This window comes from Nomascus leucogenys, chromosome 13 (assembly GCF_006542625.1).
Source record: "Nomascus leucogenys isolate Asia chromosome 13, Asia_NLE_v1, whole genome shotgun sequence".
Taxonomy (NCBI): domain Eukaryota; kingdom Metazoa; phylum Chordata; class Mammalia; order Primates; family Hylobatidae; genus Nomascus; species Nomascus leucogenys.
Window position 1 is genome coordinate 6500670 of NC_044393.1, and position 18305 is coordinate 6518974.

The window sequence follows — 18305 nt, forward strand, 5'->3', positions numbered from 1 at the left end:
TTTCGAGTGCGTTTTGCCCATAGCTGCGCTTGGCTGTAGCAGCAGGGTTCAGTGGTATGACAGAGACCTGCCGGCCCACAAAGCAGAAAATATTTTACTCTCTGGCTCTTTATGGAAACAGTTTTCAGACCCTTGGTCTAGAAGCGTCTAAATGGGGAAGGCGCAGGCAGACTGGGTGTGCCCACTTCAAAGAAGAGGAGTCCACCCCGAGCCCTGGGAGCCTGGGAGTGGTTGGAGGCTGCAGGGAGCAGGGGGCTGGTCAGCAGTGGCTGTAGGATCGGAACCTGTCCTTGTCCTCCACCTGGGGGTGACTGCCAGACATAGCCAGAGGCTGGGGAAGGTTCCAGACAATTCTGAAGCTGGGCCCCCTCCCCCTACTTCTCAGGTCACTTTGGGACCTAATTCCACAAAGGTGACTTGCACGGGTCACTCAGCAACTTTCACACTTGAGTAGCAACCTGAGCACTCCCTGATTGCACAGCACGCCGGCGCCTGGCACTGGGGAAACGGTAGCAGCTCCTGCAGGGCGAGTGAGACCCATGAATAGGCCACCAGGGGCAGAGGGACAAAGGCTGTGGTGCAGGAGGGGACTGGAGGAGATGGGAGGAGGTGCCTGACCCACCTGGGGGGCTAACGGAGAGCTCCGGGGTTAGCACGCCTTGGCAGAGGCTTGAGGGGCAGGTCAAAGTTATTTAGGAAAGGGAGGAAAGAGGGGCTATTGGTCCAGGCCCAGGATGGGCTCACATCCAAAGGCAAGACGTGAGAGTCTGTGTTCACTGGGCACCTTGCAGAACACACTGTATGGTGCATTGCAGGCGCTGTCATCAGCCCGCTATACAGATAGGAAAACTTGTTAAAGGAAACAGCTATACTACGGCCGTGGACATCTACAGGGGCATGGGCTTCGGTAAGGGGTTGGAACTTTCTCTCCTGGAGGCAGCGGGGGGCCCAGAGAGTTTAAGCAGAGGAGTGGCAGGGTGTGGGTGGGGGGTGTGAGGGAGATGTTCCCACTTCTGTGAGGATGAAGGACCCTGGGGAAGGGCAAGAGTGGAGGAGACCCTGGGAGACCCCTCAGGGACCTCAAAGACCAGCGGCACTCGCAGCCTCTGGGAGATTGTGAGACACGCAGCCTCGCCAGCCCTCCTGCTACAGAATCTGCATTTTTGCAGGCTGCAGATGGACTGTCTGCACGTGGAGGCCCTGGTTCCATAGGACTTTGCTGTCCGCTAGGCACAGATGCTGGGGAGAGAGGTGCATAGAACTGTCTAATAGAGGGAGAAGTGAGAGGGGATCAAGGGTGGGTGGAACAAGGGTGGTGGGGAGAGGAGCTGTCAGGAATGAGCCCGTGGATCTGACTTTGCAACTTGAAGAATGTCAGAGCCATTCCTTAAATCAGGAGACAAGGCAGGATAAGACCTCCTTAAGGGGTAGGAGCGGTCCTGATGGGACAGTTTTGAGGGCCACAGAGCCTCCTAGTGGCCATGTGGGAAATTACTGCCCTCTGGCTGTTTCTACCCAGGCTGCAGGTGAGCGGTATCCTACCTGGGAACCCTCGAAAAACCTTCCCCAAGGGAACTTTTGAGGTGATGGACATACTCATTATCTTGATTGTGGTGAGAGGTTCTTGGTATAAATATATGCCCGAACTTACCAAATTGTATGCTTTGAATATGTCCATTTATTTGCATATCAGCTATATTTCAATGAAGCTATAAAAGTAACAGACATCCCTTTCCCTGGGCCCAGGGCTTACCGTCATGGCATTTGGGGAAACTCAGAGGAACTGGTCCTGGCATGGGGTCTCATTTTCCTGGGAGGAGGTCCAGGCCCCTGCTGTAATCTCAGAGCAGATGGCATAAGCTTCATGAAGTGGCAGCTGTGTCCCTACGCCCAGACCAGAGCTTGGCTCCGCAGTGGAACCACACATCTCCTTTGCCAGAGATTGAATCGCTGTTTTATGGCAGAGCAGCCGCCTTGGGCACTTTCCTCAACTCTCCTGTCTTTCACCTGTGAACTGGGACATCAGTAATGATGAGCTCACCAGATCGAGGGAGAGAAAGACTGTAAAGAAATAAATGCATAGAAGCAATGATTAAGGTAGGACAGGTGCTGGAAGGGGAATCAACAGATGACAAGGTTCACGGGAGAGGCCCTTTAGATGCTGGTCTCCAAGGGTCTGCAGGGGACGCTGGAACTGAAAGCGGACAGGAGCCAGCCGTGCAGCCTGGCCTGCCGTGCGAAAGACCTGGGGCTCTGGCTGAGCTTGTTGAGGCCCCATGGGGCCGGTCAGCGTGGCTGGTGGGAGTGTGGAGGTGACACCCAGCACATTCACATGCTACCTGAGTGCCACATGGGCTCCGGGTGGTTTTTACGTTCAAATTCAGCAAGTGCTTGAACAACTCAATGAGGCAAGCACTGTAATCGCAAGAACTATAATTCAGGTACAGAAACTGCAGCATTGAAATTAAGTAACTTGCCGCAGGTCACACAGCCAGCAGGGGGCCCAGGCCCAGGGGAGTGGGGCCAGGGGTGAGGGGCTGAGGCTACGCTGAGCCTGGTGAGAAGCCACTAAGGCCCACGGGAAGCTACGGCCAGCTTTGAGAAGGGGGCCTCACGAGTGGGTGTATGTTTTGGAAAGCGTCAGGCTGGATTTTCAGGGGACAGCAGTGGGCGCCTCAAGGATCAGTGAGGAGGTGATTGTGGTCACGTCCTGGAAGAGCGTCCAGGGCCAGGGGCTGGGGAAGCTGGTGCGGATGCAGAGAGGTGGGTGGGTTCAATAGCTGATTCCAGGGTAAAGGCCTAAGAGTCGAATCTGGGTTGAGCCTTTGCTGTCCCTCCTGCCCACCCCACTGACCCTGCTTGTACGTTTCCTCCTATGCAGGAAGGATGCCTGTGGCCCTCGGAGAGCACGGTGTCAGGCAACGGAATCCCAGAGGTGAGACCTCCCTGGGCCTCCCCTCCAACACCCCCACCCCACGCTGGGTTGCTCCCGCTGCGGCTGGAATAGTGTGGGCTGCTAAAGGCTCACCCCTCCGCCCTTCTCTGCAGTGCCCTTGCTGCTGGGAACCTCCTCGCTGGAGATCATCTGCTCCCTGCCCCTGAGGGAGCAGCCCAGCTCTCTGCTCTCTGCACACGGGAGCACGGACGCTGCCACTGTTTCGAGGAGGGCGGTGCAGCTCTGCAGTGCTGCCCCCAGGCCAGGGCCCCCGCAGGATCAGGCTCTGGGCTCCTGCCCCCGCCAGCCCTGCCGCCCTCTCCCTTTCCCCGGAGAGCCAGGTCACATGCAGCAGAACTCCAGTCTCAGGATCGCTTCTGGACGACCCACCTGAGACAGCCGCCCTCCCTCACTCCCGCTCTGCTTCCTCCAGCCGCAGGTCTACGCCCCGCCTCGGCCCACCGACCGTCTGACCGTGCCGCCCTTCGCCCAGCGGGACCGCTTCCACCGCTTCCAGCCCACCTATCCGTACCTGCAGCACGAAATCGACCTGCCCCCCACCATCTCGCTGTCGGACGGGGAGGAGCCCCCACCCTACCAGGGCCCCTGCACCCTCCAGCTTCGGGACCCCGAGCAGCAGCTGGAACTGAACCGGGAGTCGGTGCGCGCACCCCCAAACAGAACCATCTTCGACAGTGACCTGATGGATAGTGCCAGGCTGGGCGGCCCCTGCCCCCCCAGCAGTAACTCGGGCATCAGCGCCACGTGCTACGGCAGCGGCGGGCGCATGGAGGGGCCGCCGCCCACCTACAGCGAGGTCATCGGCCACTACCCGGGGTCCTCCTTCCAGCACCAGCAGAGCAGTGGGCCGCCCTCCTTGCTGGAGGGGACCCGGCTCCACCACACACACATCGCGCCCCTAGAGAGTGCAGCCATCTGGAGCAAAGAGAAGGATAAACAGAAAGGACACCCCCTCTAGGGTCCCCAGGGGGGCCGGGCTAGGGCTGCGTAGGTGAAAAGGCAGAACACTCCGCGCTTCTTAGAAGAGGAGTGAGAGGAAGGCGGGGGGCGCAGCAACGCATCGCGTGGCCCTCCCCTCCCACCTCCCTGTGTATAAATATTTACATGTGATGTCTGGTCTGAATGCACAAGCTAAGAGAGCTTGCAAAAAAAAGAAAAAAGAAAAAAAAACCACGTTTCTTTGTTGAGCTGTGTCTTGAAGGCAAAAGAGAAAAAAAATTTCTACAGTAGTCTTTCTTGTTTCTAGTTGAGCTGCGTGCGTGAATGCTTATTTTCTTTTGTTTATGATAATTTCACTTAACTTTAAAGACATATTTGCACAAAACCTTTGTTTAAAGATCTGCAATATTATATATATAAATATATATAAGATAAGATAAACTGTATGTGCGAGGGCAGGAGTATTTTTGTATTAGAAGAGGCCTATTAAAAAAAAAAGTTGTTTTCTGAACTAGAAGAGGAAAAAATGGCAATTTTTGAGTGCCAAGTCAGAAAGTGTGTATTACCTTGTAAAGAAAAAAATTACAAAGCAGGGGTTTAGAGTTATTTATATAAATGTTGAGATTTTGCACTATTTTTTAATATAAATATGTCAGTGCTTGCTTGATGGAAACTTCTCTTGTGTCTGTTGAGACTTTAAGGGAGAAATGTCGGAATTTCAGAGTCGCCTGACGGCAGAGGGTGAGCCCCCGTGGAGTCTGCAGAGAGGCCTTGGCCGGGAGCGGTGGCCTTTCCTGAGGGGCCACTGTCCCTGCAGAGTGGATGCTTCTGCCTAATGACAGGTTATCCCCACGTTATACATTCCCTACCGAAGGAGACACATTTTTCCCCCCGACCCAGAAGAGCCTTTAAATCACAAGCAAAATAGGAAAGTTAACCATGGAGGCACCGAGTTCCAGGTAGTGGTTTTGCCTTTCCCAAAAATGAAAATAAACTGTTACCGAAGGAATTAGTTTTTCCTCTTCTTTTTTCCAACTGTGAAGGTCCCCGTGGGGTGGAGCATGATGCCCCTCACAAGCCGCAGCGGCTGGTGCACGGGCTACCAGGGACACGCCAGAGGGCTCGATGACTTGTCTCTGCAGGGCGCTTTGGTGGTTGTTCAGCTGGCTAAAGGTTCACCGGTGAAGGCAGGTGCGGTAGCTGCCGCACTGGACCCTAGGAAGGCCCAGGTATTCGCAATCTGACCTCCTCCTGTCTGTTTCCCTTCACGGATCAATTCTCACTTGAGAGGCCAATGAACAGACAACCCAACATGATAAGGTGGTTTCTGCCAGGATAGGTGAAAGGGTTAAAATGAGTAAAGCAGTGGAGCAAACACCAACCCGAGCTTCGGGTGCAGAATTCTTCACCTTCTCTGTTCCCCTTTCCATCTCCTTTCCCCGCAGAAACAACGCTTCAGTTCTGGTGTCTCTGTTGATCTGTGTTTTCATTTACATCTCTGTTAGACTCCGCTCTTGTTCTCCAGGTTTTCACCAGATAGATCTGGGGTTGGCGGGACCTGCTGGTGACGTGCAGGTGAAGGGCAGGAAGGGGCACGTGAGTGTAAATAGAGGTGACCAGAGGAGAGCATGAGGGGTGGGGCTTTGGGACCCACCGAGGCCGGTGGCTGGAGCTCGACGTGTTTCCTCCCCATGGGGGTGGGAGGGCCCCCAGCTGGAAGGGCAGACTCCCAGCTGCTACCCCCTCCCTTCCCATGGGAGTGGCTTTCCATTTTGGGCAGAATGCTGACTAGTAGACTAACATAAAAGAAAGATATAAAAGGCAATAACTATTGTTTGTGAGCAACTTTTTTATAACTTCCAAAACAAAAACCTGAGCACAGTTTTGAAATTTTAGCCACTCGAGCTCCATGCATGTGAAATGTGTGCTTTAAGAAGGTGGCAGCTGACAGACGTGGGCTCTGCGTGCCGCCAGCCTAGTAGAAAGTTCTTGTTCGTTGGCAACAGCAGAACCTGCCTCTCTGTGAAGTCGTCAGCCTAAAATTTGTTTCTCTCTTGAAGAGGATTCTTTGAAAAGGTCCTGCAGAGAAATCAATACAGGTTATCCCGAAAGGTGCAAGGACGCACTTGTAAAGATGATTGAAACGTATCTTTCCTTTATGTGACGCGTCTCTAGTGCCTTACTGAAGAAGCAGTGACACTCCTGTCGCTCGGTGAGGACGTTCCCGGACAGTGCCTCACTCACCTGGGACTGGTATCCCCTCCCAGGGTCCACCAAGGGCTCCTGCTTTTCAGACACCCCATCATCCTTGCGCGTCCTCACCCTCTCTCCACCGGGGAGGTGCCTAGCTTGGTGAGGTTACTCCTCCTGCTCCTCCAACCTTTTTTGCCAAGGTTTGTGCACGACTCCTATCTAACCTGAAAACCTAGAAGTGGACCTTGTGTGTGTGCATGGTGTCAGCCCAAAGCCAGGCTGAGACGGTCCTCATATCCTCTTGAGCCAGACTGTTTGGGTCTCGTTGCTTCATGGTATGGTCTGGATTTGTGGGAATGGCTTTGCATGAGAAAAGGGAGGAGAGCGGTTGCTGCCCTCAGCCGGCTTGAGGACAGAGCCTGTCCCTCTCATGACAACCCAGTGTTGAAGCCCAGTGTCCTCGGCTTCATGCCCAGTGGATGGCAGAAGTTCATGGGGTAGTGGCCTCTCAAAGGCTGGGCACATCCCATGACAGCCAGCAGGTTGTCTCTGGAAACGACCAGAGTTAAGCTCTCGGCTTCTCTGCTGAGGGTGGACCCTTTCCTCTAGATGGTAGTTGTCACGTTATCTTTGAAAACTCTTAGACTGCCCCTGAGGAGGCCCTCTTTTCCAGTAGGAAGTTAGATGGGGGTTCTCAGAAGTGGCTGGTTGGAGGGGGACAAGCTTCATTTCAGGGGTCTGCCGTTCCATCCCGGTTCAGAGAAGGCCGAGTGTGGCTTTCTCTAGCCTTGTCACTGTCTCCCTGCCTGTCAATCACCACCTTTCCTCCAGAGGAGGAAAATTATCTCCCCTGCAAAGCCCGGTTCTACGCAGACAGATTTCGCGAATTGTGCTAAGAACCGTCCGTGTTCTCAAAAAGCCCAGTGTTTTTGCAAAGAATGAAAAAGGACCCCATATGTAGCAAAAATCAGGGCTGGGGGAGAGTCGGGTTCATTCCCTATCCTCATTGGTCGTCCCTATGAATTGTACGTTTCAGAGAAATTTTTTTTCCTATGTGCAACACGAAGCTTCCAGAACCATAAAATATCCCAACGATAAGGAAAAAAAATGTTGTTGTTGTTGTTTTTCTGGAAACTGCTTGAAATCTTGCTGTACTATAGAGCTCAGAAGGACACAGCCCGTCCTCCCCTGCCTGCCTGATTCCATGGCTGTTGTGCTGATTCCAATGCTTTCACGTTGGTTCCTGGCGTGGGAACTGCTCTCCTTTGCAGCCCCATTTCCCAAGCTCTGTTCAAGTTAAACTTATGTAAGCTTTCCGTGGCATGCGGGGCGCGCACCCACGTCCCCGCTGTGTAAGACTCTGTATTTGGATGCCAATCCGCAGGCCTGAAGAAACTGCTTGTTGTGTATCAGTAATCATTAGTGGCAATGATGACATTCTGAAAAGCTGCAATACTTATACAATAAATTTTACAATTCTTTGGAACGAGGCTTTTTCACTTCTTTGGCCAAATGCGGCTCTTCTCACTTCCCACCCCTTTCTACAACAAACCCGGGTGCATTCAGTGGAGGTGAAGCAATCCCTCGGAGCTGCTGGGCAACCTTGAACAATTCGTTCAACCTTTCTGTTTTATTAGTTCAGACAGCATTCAGGGAGCCCGGTGAAAACACTAGCTCAGGCAGGTTCTGGTAAAGGGGGTGGTCGTTGTTAGACAATTTTGCAAAACACTGCATACTTTTCCTCCCTCGGGAAATCATTATTCACCATAGCATGACGAAAGCTCTGATAAGGTCTGCAAGAAAAGAAAACTGTCTTAGGTAGGGTTCTTCCAGAAGTAACCCTGAGACGTGGCCTTGTGTGCAAGGGATTAAGGACGTTTTAAGGATGTGCTCCCAGGGAGCTTCCGCTAAGGGAGTCAGGGAAGAGGATCAAGGAGGGGGAGAACCTGAGCAAGGGAGACACTTGTGGACAGCGTTCCAGCCTCAACTTGATCCCAAGGGGACCTGCAGGGGTTCTGGACCCTGGAAAGGTAGAGTCCCAGACCCCTCTGGCTCTTGGTGCACGAGATGGAGGAGTGAGTCTCAGAAGCTGCAGAACTGTCCTCCCAGAAGCCAGCAACTAGCAATGCTCATGGAGACAGGGGGAGGGCTCTACAGACTCCCTAAAGGGTTCCAGCGGGACCTGGGGGCACCTGCAGTACCCACTACAGAAACTGTCTCATTTATTTTTCTACAGTTGGCCCTTGAACAACAAGGGGTTCAAGGCACACTGAACCCCCTTGCTGTCAAAAATCCATGCGTTACTTGTAAAAAAATTCTTTTTAGAGATGGGGATCTCACCTTGTCACCTAGGCTGGAGTGCAGTGGTATGATCATAGCTCACTGCAGCCTCGACCTCCCAGGATCAAGCGGTCCTCCTGCCTCAGTCTTCTGAGTAGCTGGGACTAGGTGTGTGTGCATCACCACGCCTGACTAATTTTTTATTAGTCTATTATTTGTAGAGATGAGTTCTCCCTACGTTGCCCAGGCTGGTCTTGAACTTCGGGGCTCAAGAGATCCACACCCCTCAGCCTCCTCAAAGTGCTGGCCTTACAGGCATGAGCCGCTACGCCAGCCTCATGCATTATTTTTGCCTCCTCCAAAACTTAACTATTAATAGCCCTACTGTTCACAGGGAGCCTTACTGATTGATAAACAGTCGATTGCCACATGAATAGACTAGTATCTATATATATATTTCATGCATTCATGACATACCTTTTTAACATTTTATAATATTTTAGGCTACATGTTCATCTTTGAGTTTTTTCCCACTGCTGTAAACCTCCAAAATATTTTCCAATCCATTAATTGAAACAATCTATATATAAGTGGACCTGCACAGTGTCAACTGAATCATCTTTAATGTCTGAGTAAGATTATGTTTAATCAGCCAATATAAAGAGGCAAAGACCCCACCACCATGAGGGATTGGACACCATTTGGCCTCAGCCCCAGGGTTTCCTAAGCATCTGGACCTCAGGGCCCTAGAAACATCTCACTGCTTTGAGGAATGCTGCCCAAGACAGCAGCCCACATGATCAGGACAGCACTCAGCACCCCCTGCCTTCCCGGGGCCCTTTCTGGTGGAGAAAAACCTCAGATATTACGAAGAATTGGAGAGAAAACAAAAGAGCTTGTAACTCCTCCGTGGTGAGAGCAGAGGACCAAACATGGTGACCCAGCTGCCTCCTGCTAGGGGTCATTCCCCTGCCGACCCTCAGCCTCCCGGTCCCTAGCATGGGGTTGATGCGGGCACCATGAGATGCTGGCACTTGGTGTCTCTGATGAGATAATGCCTGTAACATCATCCCAGCAGGGTGCCTGGCACCCACAAGGATTAGTCACTCTTCATATTAACATGGACATCTACATGGGGCTTTCATATTACAATTGAATCCCTTGAACCTTCGGATCAGCTTGCAGGTCCTGGGCTGGACCTGGAGACAGAACTGTGTCCCTCAGGTGGTCAGGACAGAATAGACGGCCTTCCCCAGCTGGAGAGAGGAGTCGGGTTCTAATCAAGAAGGAGACCACCCCCCGCAATCCTTGAGCATAGCTTAAGTAGACACAGATCAAAATCAGAGCAGTCCACGCTTACTCAGCACCTACTAAGTGCCAAGCTCAATGCTAAGTTCTCTGAAGGCAACAGCTTGTCACCTGGAAGGTCTCATCTTTCACTCCATCCACTACGTTTCTTTTATCACAACTGGGTGCCAGGCTGAGATAGCTGCTGGGAGGTACCAGCACTCAGATGCAATCCCTGACCTCCGAGGACTCACCTTCAGGTTTTAGAGACAGACTCACAAACTGGAACCACAGCACAGTGAGGTGAGGGGCAGGAGAGTGGGATTTTTGGAGGAAGGGGGTGGTTTATAGAAGACTGGATCTTCAGCTTAGAGATCAAGAGATCACCTTCCTTACAGGGAAAGGAGGCAAGAGGGTGAACTGGGCAGTGCATGAGCCCAGGCTGGGAGGGGACTTAGCACAGCTGCTGCTCGATATGACAAAGTGACCCCTGCAAGGGGAGGCAGGACCCCCCACTCTCCAGCACACCAGCCCGGAAGGGTGATGAGTGTGGGCTGACAAGCAGCCCCAGCATGATCACAAATGTCACTTCCTGTGGCTTCAGAGCACCACGCAGTTACCACAGAGCATAACAAGAAGGGACCTGGGCTTGGGCACCTTTAAGTCCATCTGATGAGCGGGCAGTGTGCACCCACTGTGTGCCAGGGGCCACTGACAGGGACATAAGGTTGACCAGACAGATGCGTCCTCGCCTGGACACCTGAGGGCTGGCACTGGCTGCAGGTGGCAGGCAGAGGCCCCCACTTCCCCCTCACAGGCCTCATGTCAATGAGGCGGCCCTGGGGATGGCCTCGGGGCCTCTTCGTGGGTACGTGAGCCACCCTGGCATGTCCAATCCTTGCTCGTCCTGACCAGAAGTTACCTGAAAACCAGCAAGTCACCTGGTCTGGCCGCCTCCGTATCTGTCATCGAGCACCAGACATAGCAGTGGGCACCTCCTGAGAAACGTCTGGAATCCATCAGAGGCAACAGGGAATTTCCTGAGCTTGCTCTTGGTGGCGACCGTGGTCTGCCTGACCAGAGCCTCCTGTTGCCCACCCGCTGCTCCTCCCAGATGCCCCTTCTCCCTCCCTTCCATGCCACCCACCTGCTGCAGGGCAGAGAGCACCCCTAACTAGCTTGTGCCCGTCCCTCCCCACATCCCCACTGTGTGGTCTGGGCCAGGCTCCCACACCACCCAGATGCCTACCATTGCCTCCTTCCTTCCTCCCTCCCTCCTGGGGGAGCCCCAAATCTGGGGAAGCTTAGGATCCTCCGTGGCCCCCATGGCCTCAAGAGGAAGCCCAGATGCCCTCGAGGCTCTCAAGGCCCTGCAGAGCCTTCCCATTCTCTCTGGCGTCTCCCAGATGCTCCAGCAACACACACCGTTTTCTCCCTGTGGCTGTGCTCACTGCTGCCTCTTCTGCCTGGGATCCCCTTCTCCCAAACCCCACATTGCCCTGACGTCATTCAGACCCAGACCCAGTTCAGACAACACCTTCTCCAGGAAGCCTTCCAGGATGCCCCCAGCTTCTCTGTGCTGGCTCTACTGAGGCAGTCACTGCACTGCTTGTGGCGTTCATGGCTCCTCCCCAAGGTCACTGCACTGCCTGAGGTCAGGGCCCGACTCACGTCCATTGTCCATGGGGGATAAACACATGCTCCCAGGAGGGACCAGGCCTGCACTCCACAACTGCTTCCATTCTCACAACACCCCATTCTTCAGACATGGAAACCAAGGCAGAGAACTCAGCCTGCCTTCTGTGTCACCGGCTTGGAAGTGTTGGGATGCTCTCTCCCACCCACGCTGTTTCCTCATCCAATTTCCTCAAAATCTTCCCATGGACAGGCAGTCAGACATGGGCAGACAGATGTGCACCATCCAGCTGCCTGTCCACCCCTGGCCTCCCCCACTCACCCCAGTGCAGCCAGTAGGAAACAGGGGAGGAGTGGGAACAGGAGCTGGCACACTTGTATCTGTCTGGGGGCTTCTGGCTTCAAGTAACAAAAAATAAGCAAACAGGGATTTCAGTGACTAGAAAATGCATTATTTCCATAGCAAGATGCTCTAAGGAGTGTCAGGGCCCTGCTGGGCTCTTGGACTGTTTGTGTCATCTCTCTAGACCAGGGGTCACCAAACATTGGCCCATACACCAAATCCCCAGCTGCCTGTTTTTGTAAATAAAGTTTTATTGGAAAACAGCCACAACCAGTTTAGTTACAGGTCACCTATGGCTGCTTTTGTGCTGCAATGGTAGAGTTGAGTAATTGCCACAGAGGCCATATGAGACGTACAAAGCCTAAAATATTTACAATCTGACCTTTGCCAATCTCTGCTGTATTCGTTTGTTTTCGCACTGCTGGTAAAGACATACCAGAGACTCGGCAATTTACAAAAGAAAGAGGTTTATTGGACTTACAGTCCCATGGGACTGGGGAGGCCTCACAATCATGGCAGAAGGTGAAAGGCACACCTCACATGGCAGCAGACAAGAGAAGAGAGCTTATGCAGCAAAACTTCCGTTTTTAAAACCATCAGATCTTGTAAGACTTACTCACTATCACAAGAACAGCATGGGAAAGACCCACCTCCATGATTCAATTTCCTCCCACCAGATTCCTCCCATGACTTGTAGTAATTGTGGGAGATACAATTCAAGATGAGATTTGGGTGGGTACACAGGCAAACCATACCATTCTGCCCCTGACCCCTGCCAAGGCTTGGGACTTTTGCCTTTTGAAGCAACAGCCCGACCTGTACCTTGTCCCCTTTTAGTCACGGCTGGAGCAGCTGGGATGCAGGGCACCAAGTCCCTAGACTGCACCCAACAGAGGGACCCTGGGACTGGCCCGCTAAACCATTTTTTCCTCCTAAGCCTCTGGGCCTATGATGGGAAGAACTGCCATCACCACTGCCTTGGTGATTAACATTCAGCCCCTCATTACTTATGCAAATTCTGTGGCCAGCTTGAATTTGTCCTCAGAAAATGGGATTTTCTTTTATATCGCATTGTCAGGCTGCAAATTTTCCAAACTTTTATGTTTTGTTTCCCTTTTAAAACTGAATGCCTTTGAGAGCACCCAAGTCACCTCTTGACCACTTTGCTACTTAGAAATTTCTTCTGCCAGATACCCTAAATCATCTCTCTTAAGTTCAAAGTTCCACAAATCTGTAGGGCAGGGGCAAAATGCTGCCAGTCTCTTTGCTAAAGCATAACAAGAGTCACCTTTGCTTCACCTCCCAACAAGTTCCTCATCTCCATCTGTGACCACCTCAGCCTGGACTTTATTGTCCATATCGCTATCAGCATTCTGGACAAAACCATTCAACAAGTCTCTAGGACATTCCAAACTCTAGGTGTTCATGCTATTATAGGGTTCCATTGTTTCTAGGCCCTTTCAGCTGACTTAGCAAGGAAATATATGTGTGTATAGTAGCCCATGTATATACGTATATTTATAAATATTTGTATATGGAACCATCTGTATTTAAATTAAACTAAACATGAATTCATACTGCTGTATCCAATCCTAATCTGTCACCACATGAATTATTCTAGCCTTCTCCCCTTACTTATCTGCAATCTCTCACCCCAGCAGTGAGAAACATGGGTCCCATCACTCATCATCCATTTATTTAATTATCCAGTTCCAGTGTACTTAGGTAGCAGTATCAGAATTGTTAACTGGTATCGTCATAGGAAATAATTTTATCAACTAGCATCCAGTTTTTATGTATGGTTCCTTTCATCTTTAGTCTTACAGACTCCACTCATTTCCAAAGTTACTTGGGTTAGCACCCTTTCCCTTTCAGTGAGGTTGTTTCCTACATTTGTAATGCAGTTAGATTGTTTGGTCACATTGTAAATTTCATCCTGAGATTCCCTCAATCTCCTAATCTTTAAAAAAATTACATACATCAAGATTCATTCCTTGTTCTGTAAAGTTCTATGGATTTTGACAAATGCATAGAGTCATAAATCTACCATTATGGTATCATTGATGTAGGGCAGGCAAACCCCAAAGTGGGGCTTAGCCTGCAAGGGTTCTTGGCTTCGCCCAGGAAAGAATTCAAAGGTGAGTCAGTGGTAGGGTAGATGAAAACAGCTTTGTTGAAGCAGCACTGTTAGAGTTCTAAAAGTGTTACAGCCCCATGACTGCTCCTGCAGAGCAGGGCCACCCTGTAGGCAGTGTGCTGACAGTAGAAGCTCAGGGCAGTTCTGCAGTTGTAATCATACCTACTTTTAGTTACGTGTAGACTAAGGAGCGGTTTACACAGAAATCTCTAGGAAAAGGGTGGTTACTTTTGGGTTGTTAGGTCATTGTCATGGAAAGGGGCAGTAACTCCCAGGTGTTGCCATGGTGATGGTAAACTGACATGGCACACTGGTGGTGTGTCTCATGGAAAGCTGCTTCCACCCCATCCCTGTTTTAGCTAGTCCTCAGGTTGGCCTAGTGTCTCAGCCCCACTTCTGGAGTGAAGTCCTGCCTCCTACCTCATCGTTATGGAATAGTTTCACTGGCCTAAACATCTCCCATTTTTCACCTAATGCATCTCTTCTCCCCTTTACCATCCTCCTAATCCCCTGGCAACCATTTATCTTTGTACTATCACTGTAATTTTGCCTTTTACAGAATGTCATGTAATTGAATCATACAATATGCAACATTTTCAGACTAGCTTCTTTCACTTAGCAATATTCATTTATGATTCATCCATGTCTTTTTGTGCCATGATAGCTCATTTGCTTTCATTGCTGATAGTATTCTATTGTATCAATATACCATGTTCTGTTTATCCATTCCCCTATTGAACGACATTTTTGTTGTTGCATATTCACTAGTTTGCAATTCCAAACAGAGTTGCTACAATGTTCACATGCAGGCTTTTTTGTGGTCATAAGTTTCAAATCCTCTGAGTAAATACCTAGTACCACAATTGCTGGATTACACAGTAAGACTATGTTTAGCCTTGTCAGAAGCTACCAAACTATCTTCCAGAGTAGCTGTACCATTTTGCATTCTCACCAGCAAGAATGAGAATGCTTGTTGCTCCATATTTTTGCCAGCATTGGTATTGTCAGGTTTTCTTTTTATTTTAATTATTTTAATAGATGTGTGATGGTAACTTATTGTTGTTTTAATTTGAAATTCCCTAGTGGCAAATGATTTTGAGCATCTTTTCAAATGCTTTTTTGCCATCTGTATATCTTCTGTGTTGAGGTATCTGTTCAGATCTTTGGCCCATTTTTAAATTGGGTTGTTTGTTTGCTTATTGTCGAGTTTCACAAGTTCTTTGTATATTTTTGATACAAGTCCTTTATCTGATGTGTATTTTGCAGATATTTTCTCCCAATCTGTGGCTTGTCTTTTTATTCTCTTAACATTGTCTTTCACAGATCAGGATTTTTTTTTATTCTAATAAAGTCCAATTTATCAATAATTATCAATTTTTTCTTTCATGGATCATGCTTTTTGGGTTATATCTGATAGCTCACCACCAAGCCAAAGGTCACCTAGATTTTTTCCCATGTTTCCTTCTCAAGGTTTTATGGTTTTGTGTTTTAGGTCCAGGATCCATTTTGAGTGAATTTTTGGGAAAGCCCAAGCATTGCGTCCAGGTCGATGTTTTTGCACATGATATCCAAGAGTTCCAATTGTTAAAATTGTTAAAAGGACCAATTGTTTAAAAGGGCTTTCCTCTCTACATTGAATTTCCTTTGCTCCTTCATCAAAGATCAGTTGACTATATTTGTGTAGTCTCTTTCTGGGACTCTATTCTGTTCCACTAATCAATTTGTCCACTTTCTTGCCAATACCATGCTATCTTGATTGATACAGCTTTATAGTAAGTCTTCAGATAAGTTAGTGTGAGCCCTCCAACTTTTTTCTTTTCTTCATTATTGTTTTGGCTATTTTAGATATTTTGCCTTTCAATATAAAATTTTGAATCAGTTTGTCAATATCTACAAAACAGTTTGCTGGGATTTTTATTGCGATTGTATTGACTCTATGAATCAGGTTGGGAAAAATTGACTCATTAATAATATTGAATCTTCCAATTCATGAGCACAGACTATCCATTTATTTAGATCTGTTATTTCTTTTATTAGGATTTTGTAGTTTTAGACATATAGATCTTATATATTGCTAGATTTATACCTGAGTATTTCATTTTTGGTTGGTGCTGTTTTGAGTGATATTAATTTTTAACTTCAAATTTTAATTGTTCATTGCTGGTATATAGGAAAATAATTAACTTTTGTATTAACCTGATACCCTAAAACATTGTTATTATTACTTATTAGTTGCAGACACTTTTTGTTGTTGTTGTTGATTCTTTAGGATTTTCTATGTAGACAATAATGTCATCTATGAACAAAAACAGTTTTATTTATTTCTTCTGTATCTGTACACATTTTATTTCCTTTTATTGTCTTATTGTCCTAGGTAGTTACCTAGGCCTTTCAGTACAATGTTGAACAATACTGAACAGAACTAGTGAGAAGGCTATCCTTGCCTTCTTCCTAATTTTAGCAGGGAAGTTATCCAGCTTCTCACCATTATGTATACTGTTAATGGTAAGTTCTTTGTATAGCTGCTCTTTATTAAGCTGAAGCAGTTCTCCTCTTGTCTCAGTTGACTTGGGCTGCTATGACATTAATGCCATAGGCTAGGTGGCTTATAAACAACACAACTGTATTTCTTACAGTTCTGGAGGCTGGATAGCCCAAGATCAAAGCCATGGTAGACTCAGTGTCTGGGGAGGGCTTCCCGGTGCATAGACAGCTGTCATTTTGCTGGGAACTCATGGTGGAAGGAGTGAGAGATCTCTCTGAAATCCTTTTTTATAAGGGCACTAATCCCAATCATAAAGGCTCTTTCCTCCTGCGCCCATCTTATGCCATCACCTTAAGAGTTAAGATTTCTACATACACATTTGGGGATACACAGTCCGTCTATGGCATCTTTATTCCTACTGCCTTTTGTCAAGAATGGATAATGGATTTTGTCGAATACTTTTTCTGTATCACTGATATGATCATATGATTTTTCCTCTTTAGCCTGTTAGTGTGGATGATGTTGGGTTTTCTGAGTGTTAAACCCGTCTTGCATACCACTGGGTTATGGTGTATAATTCTTTTTATACATGGTTGGATTCAATTTGCCATCCTTTAGTTAAGGATTTTTGCCCTATTTCAAAAAAGATATTGTTTCATAGTTTTTAGCTCTTGTGAAGTTTTCATAAACTTTTGTTAATAGAGTAATTCTAGCCTCATAGAATGATTTATATAACGTTTCCTCTGTTTCTATTTTCTGGAAGAGATTGTAGAAAATTTGTATCATTTCTTCCTTAAATGTTTGGCAAAATTCACCAAAGAAAATCATCTGAGCTTTATGCTTTCTTTATTGGAAGGTCATTAATGATAAATTATTTGTTGACATAGGTATTCAGATTACTTATTCTTGTGTGAGTTTTTTGAAGTTTCTATCTTTCAAGGAATTGGTCTGTTTCACCTAAGTCACCAAATTTGTAGGTTTAGAATTTGTTTTTGTTTTGTTTTTTTAAATTTGTTTGTTTGTTTGTCTGAGACAGAGTCTTGCTCTGTTGCCCAGGCTGGAGTAGAGTGGCACAATCTCAGCTCACTGCAACCTCCACTTCCATGCACCACCACAGCCGGCTAATTTTTGTATTTTTAGTAAAGATGGGGTTTCATCATGTTGGCCAGGCTGGTTTCAAACTCCTGGCTTCCAGTGATCCACCTGTCTCAGCCTCTCAAAGTGCTGAGATTGCAGGCGTGAGCCACCATGCCCAGCAATTTTTGATATTTTTTATTATCATTTCAATGTCCATGGAATCAGTAATGATGACTCCTCTTTTATTTCAGATACTGGTAGTTTTTGTCTTCTCTCTTTTTTCTTGATTAGCCTAGCTAGAGGTTTATTAACTTTATTGATTTTTTTTAATGAACCAGCGTTTGGTTTTGTTGATTTTTTAAAAATTGTTTTACGATTTTTATTTTCACATCTATTTGCTTTAGGCTCAAATTACTCTCCTTTTTCTAGTTTCTTCAGGTGTTGACTTGGGTTGTTCATTTGAGATCTTTCTTCTTTGCTGATCTTTACATTTTAGTGCTAAAAGTTTTAGCTAAAAGCTAAAGTGCTGCTTTAGCTGCATCTTACAAGTTTTGGTATGTTTCATGCTTTCATTTATCTCAAAGTATTTTCTAATTTTCCTTGTCGTTTCCTCTTTGACTCATTGGTTATTTAGGAATGTGTTGTTTGAGAGCCAATCATAATGCCAAAGACACAGTCGCGAATGTTGAAATCTTAAAAGATAAAAGTCACCGAAGTCTGAAATCCCAAAATTTATAATCCCAAAAGATCAAAATTTCAAAAATATAATTCTGAAAAAAAATTTATTTAAAAGACATTTTAAAGAAGAAATTTTAAAGAGGAAATTGAGAAACATAAAAACATAACAGAACACTTCAGAGGCCACTTTACACAATAAAATAGGCAATAATAACACATATTTTTGCAAGCAGGTATACTAAAGACAGCCACATAGGTATAACAGTTATGAGCAGACAAACTGCGTAAAGAAATA

The 18305-nt window shown here is 47.7% G+C and overlaps 1 protein-coding gene across 2 annotated transcripts in view; it reads left to right on the plus strand.

The window, feature by feature from the left end:
• Positions 1-7574, plus strand: part of PMEPA1 (prostate transmembrane protein, androgen induced 1) — a 61016-nt gene extending 53442 nt beyond the window's left edge. For both annotated transcript variants that reach the window (XM_003252978.3, XM_030825807.1), the window contains exons 3-4: positions 2882-2935; positions 3369-7574. In XM_003252978.3, the coding sequence (XP_003253026.2) occupies positions 2882-2935; positions 3369-3914 (600 nt within the window). In that variant the 3' untranslated portion in view covers positions 3915-7574. The remainder of the gene's footprint in view (positions 1-2881; positions 2936-3368) is intronic.
• Positions 7575-18305: the final 10731 nt, after the last annotated feature.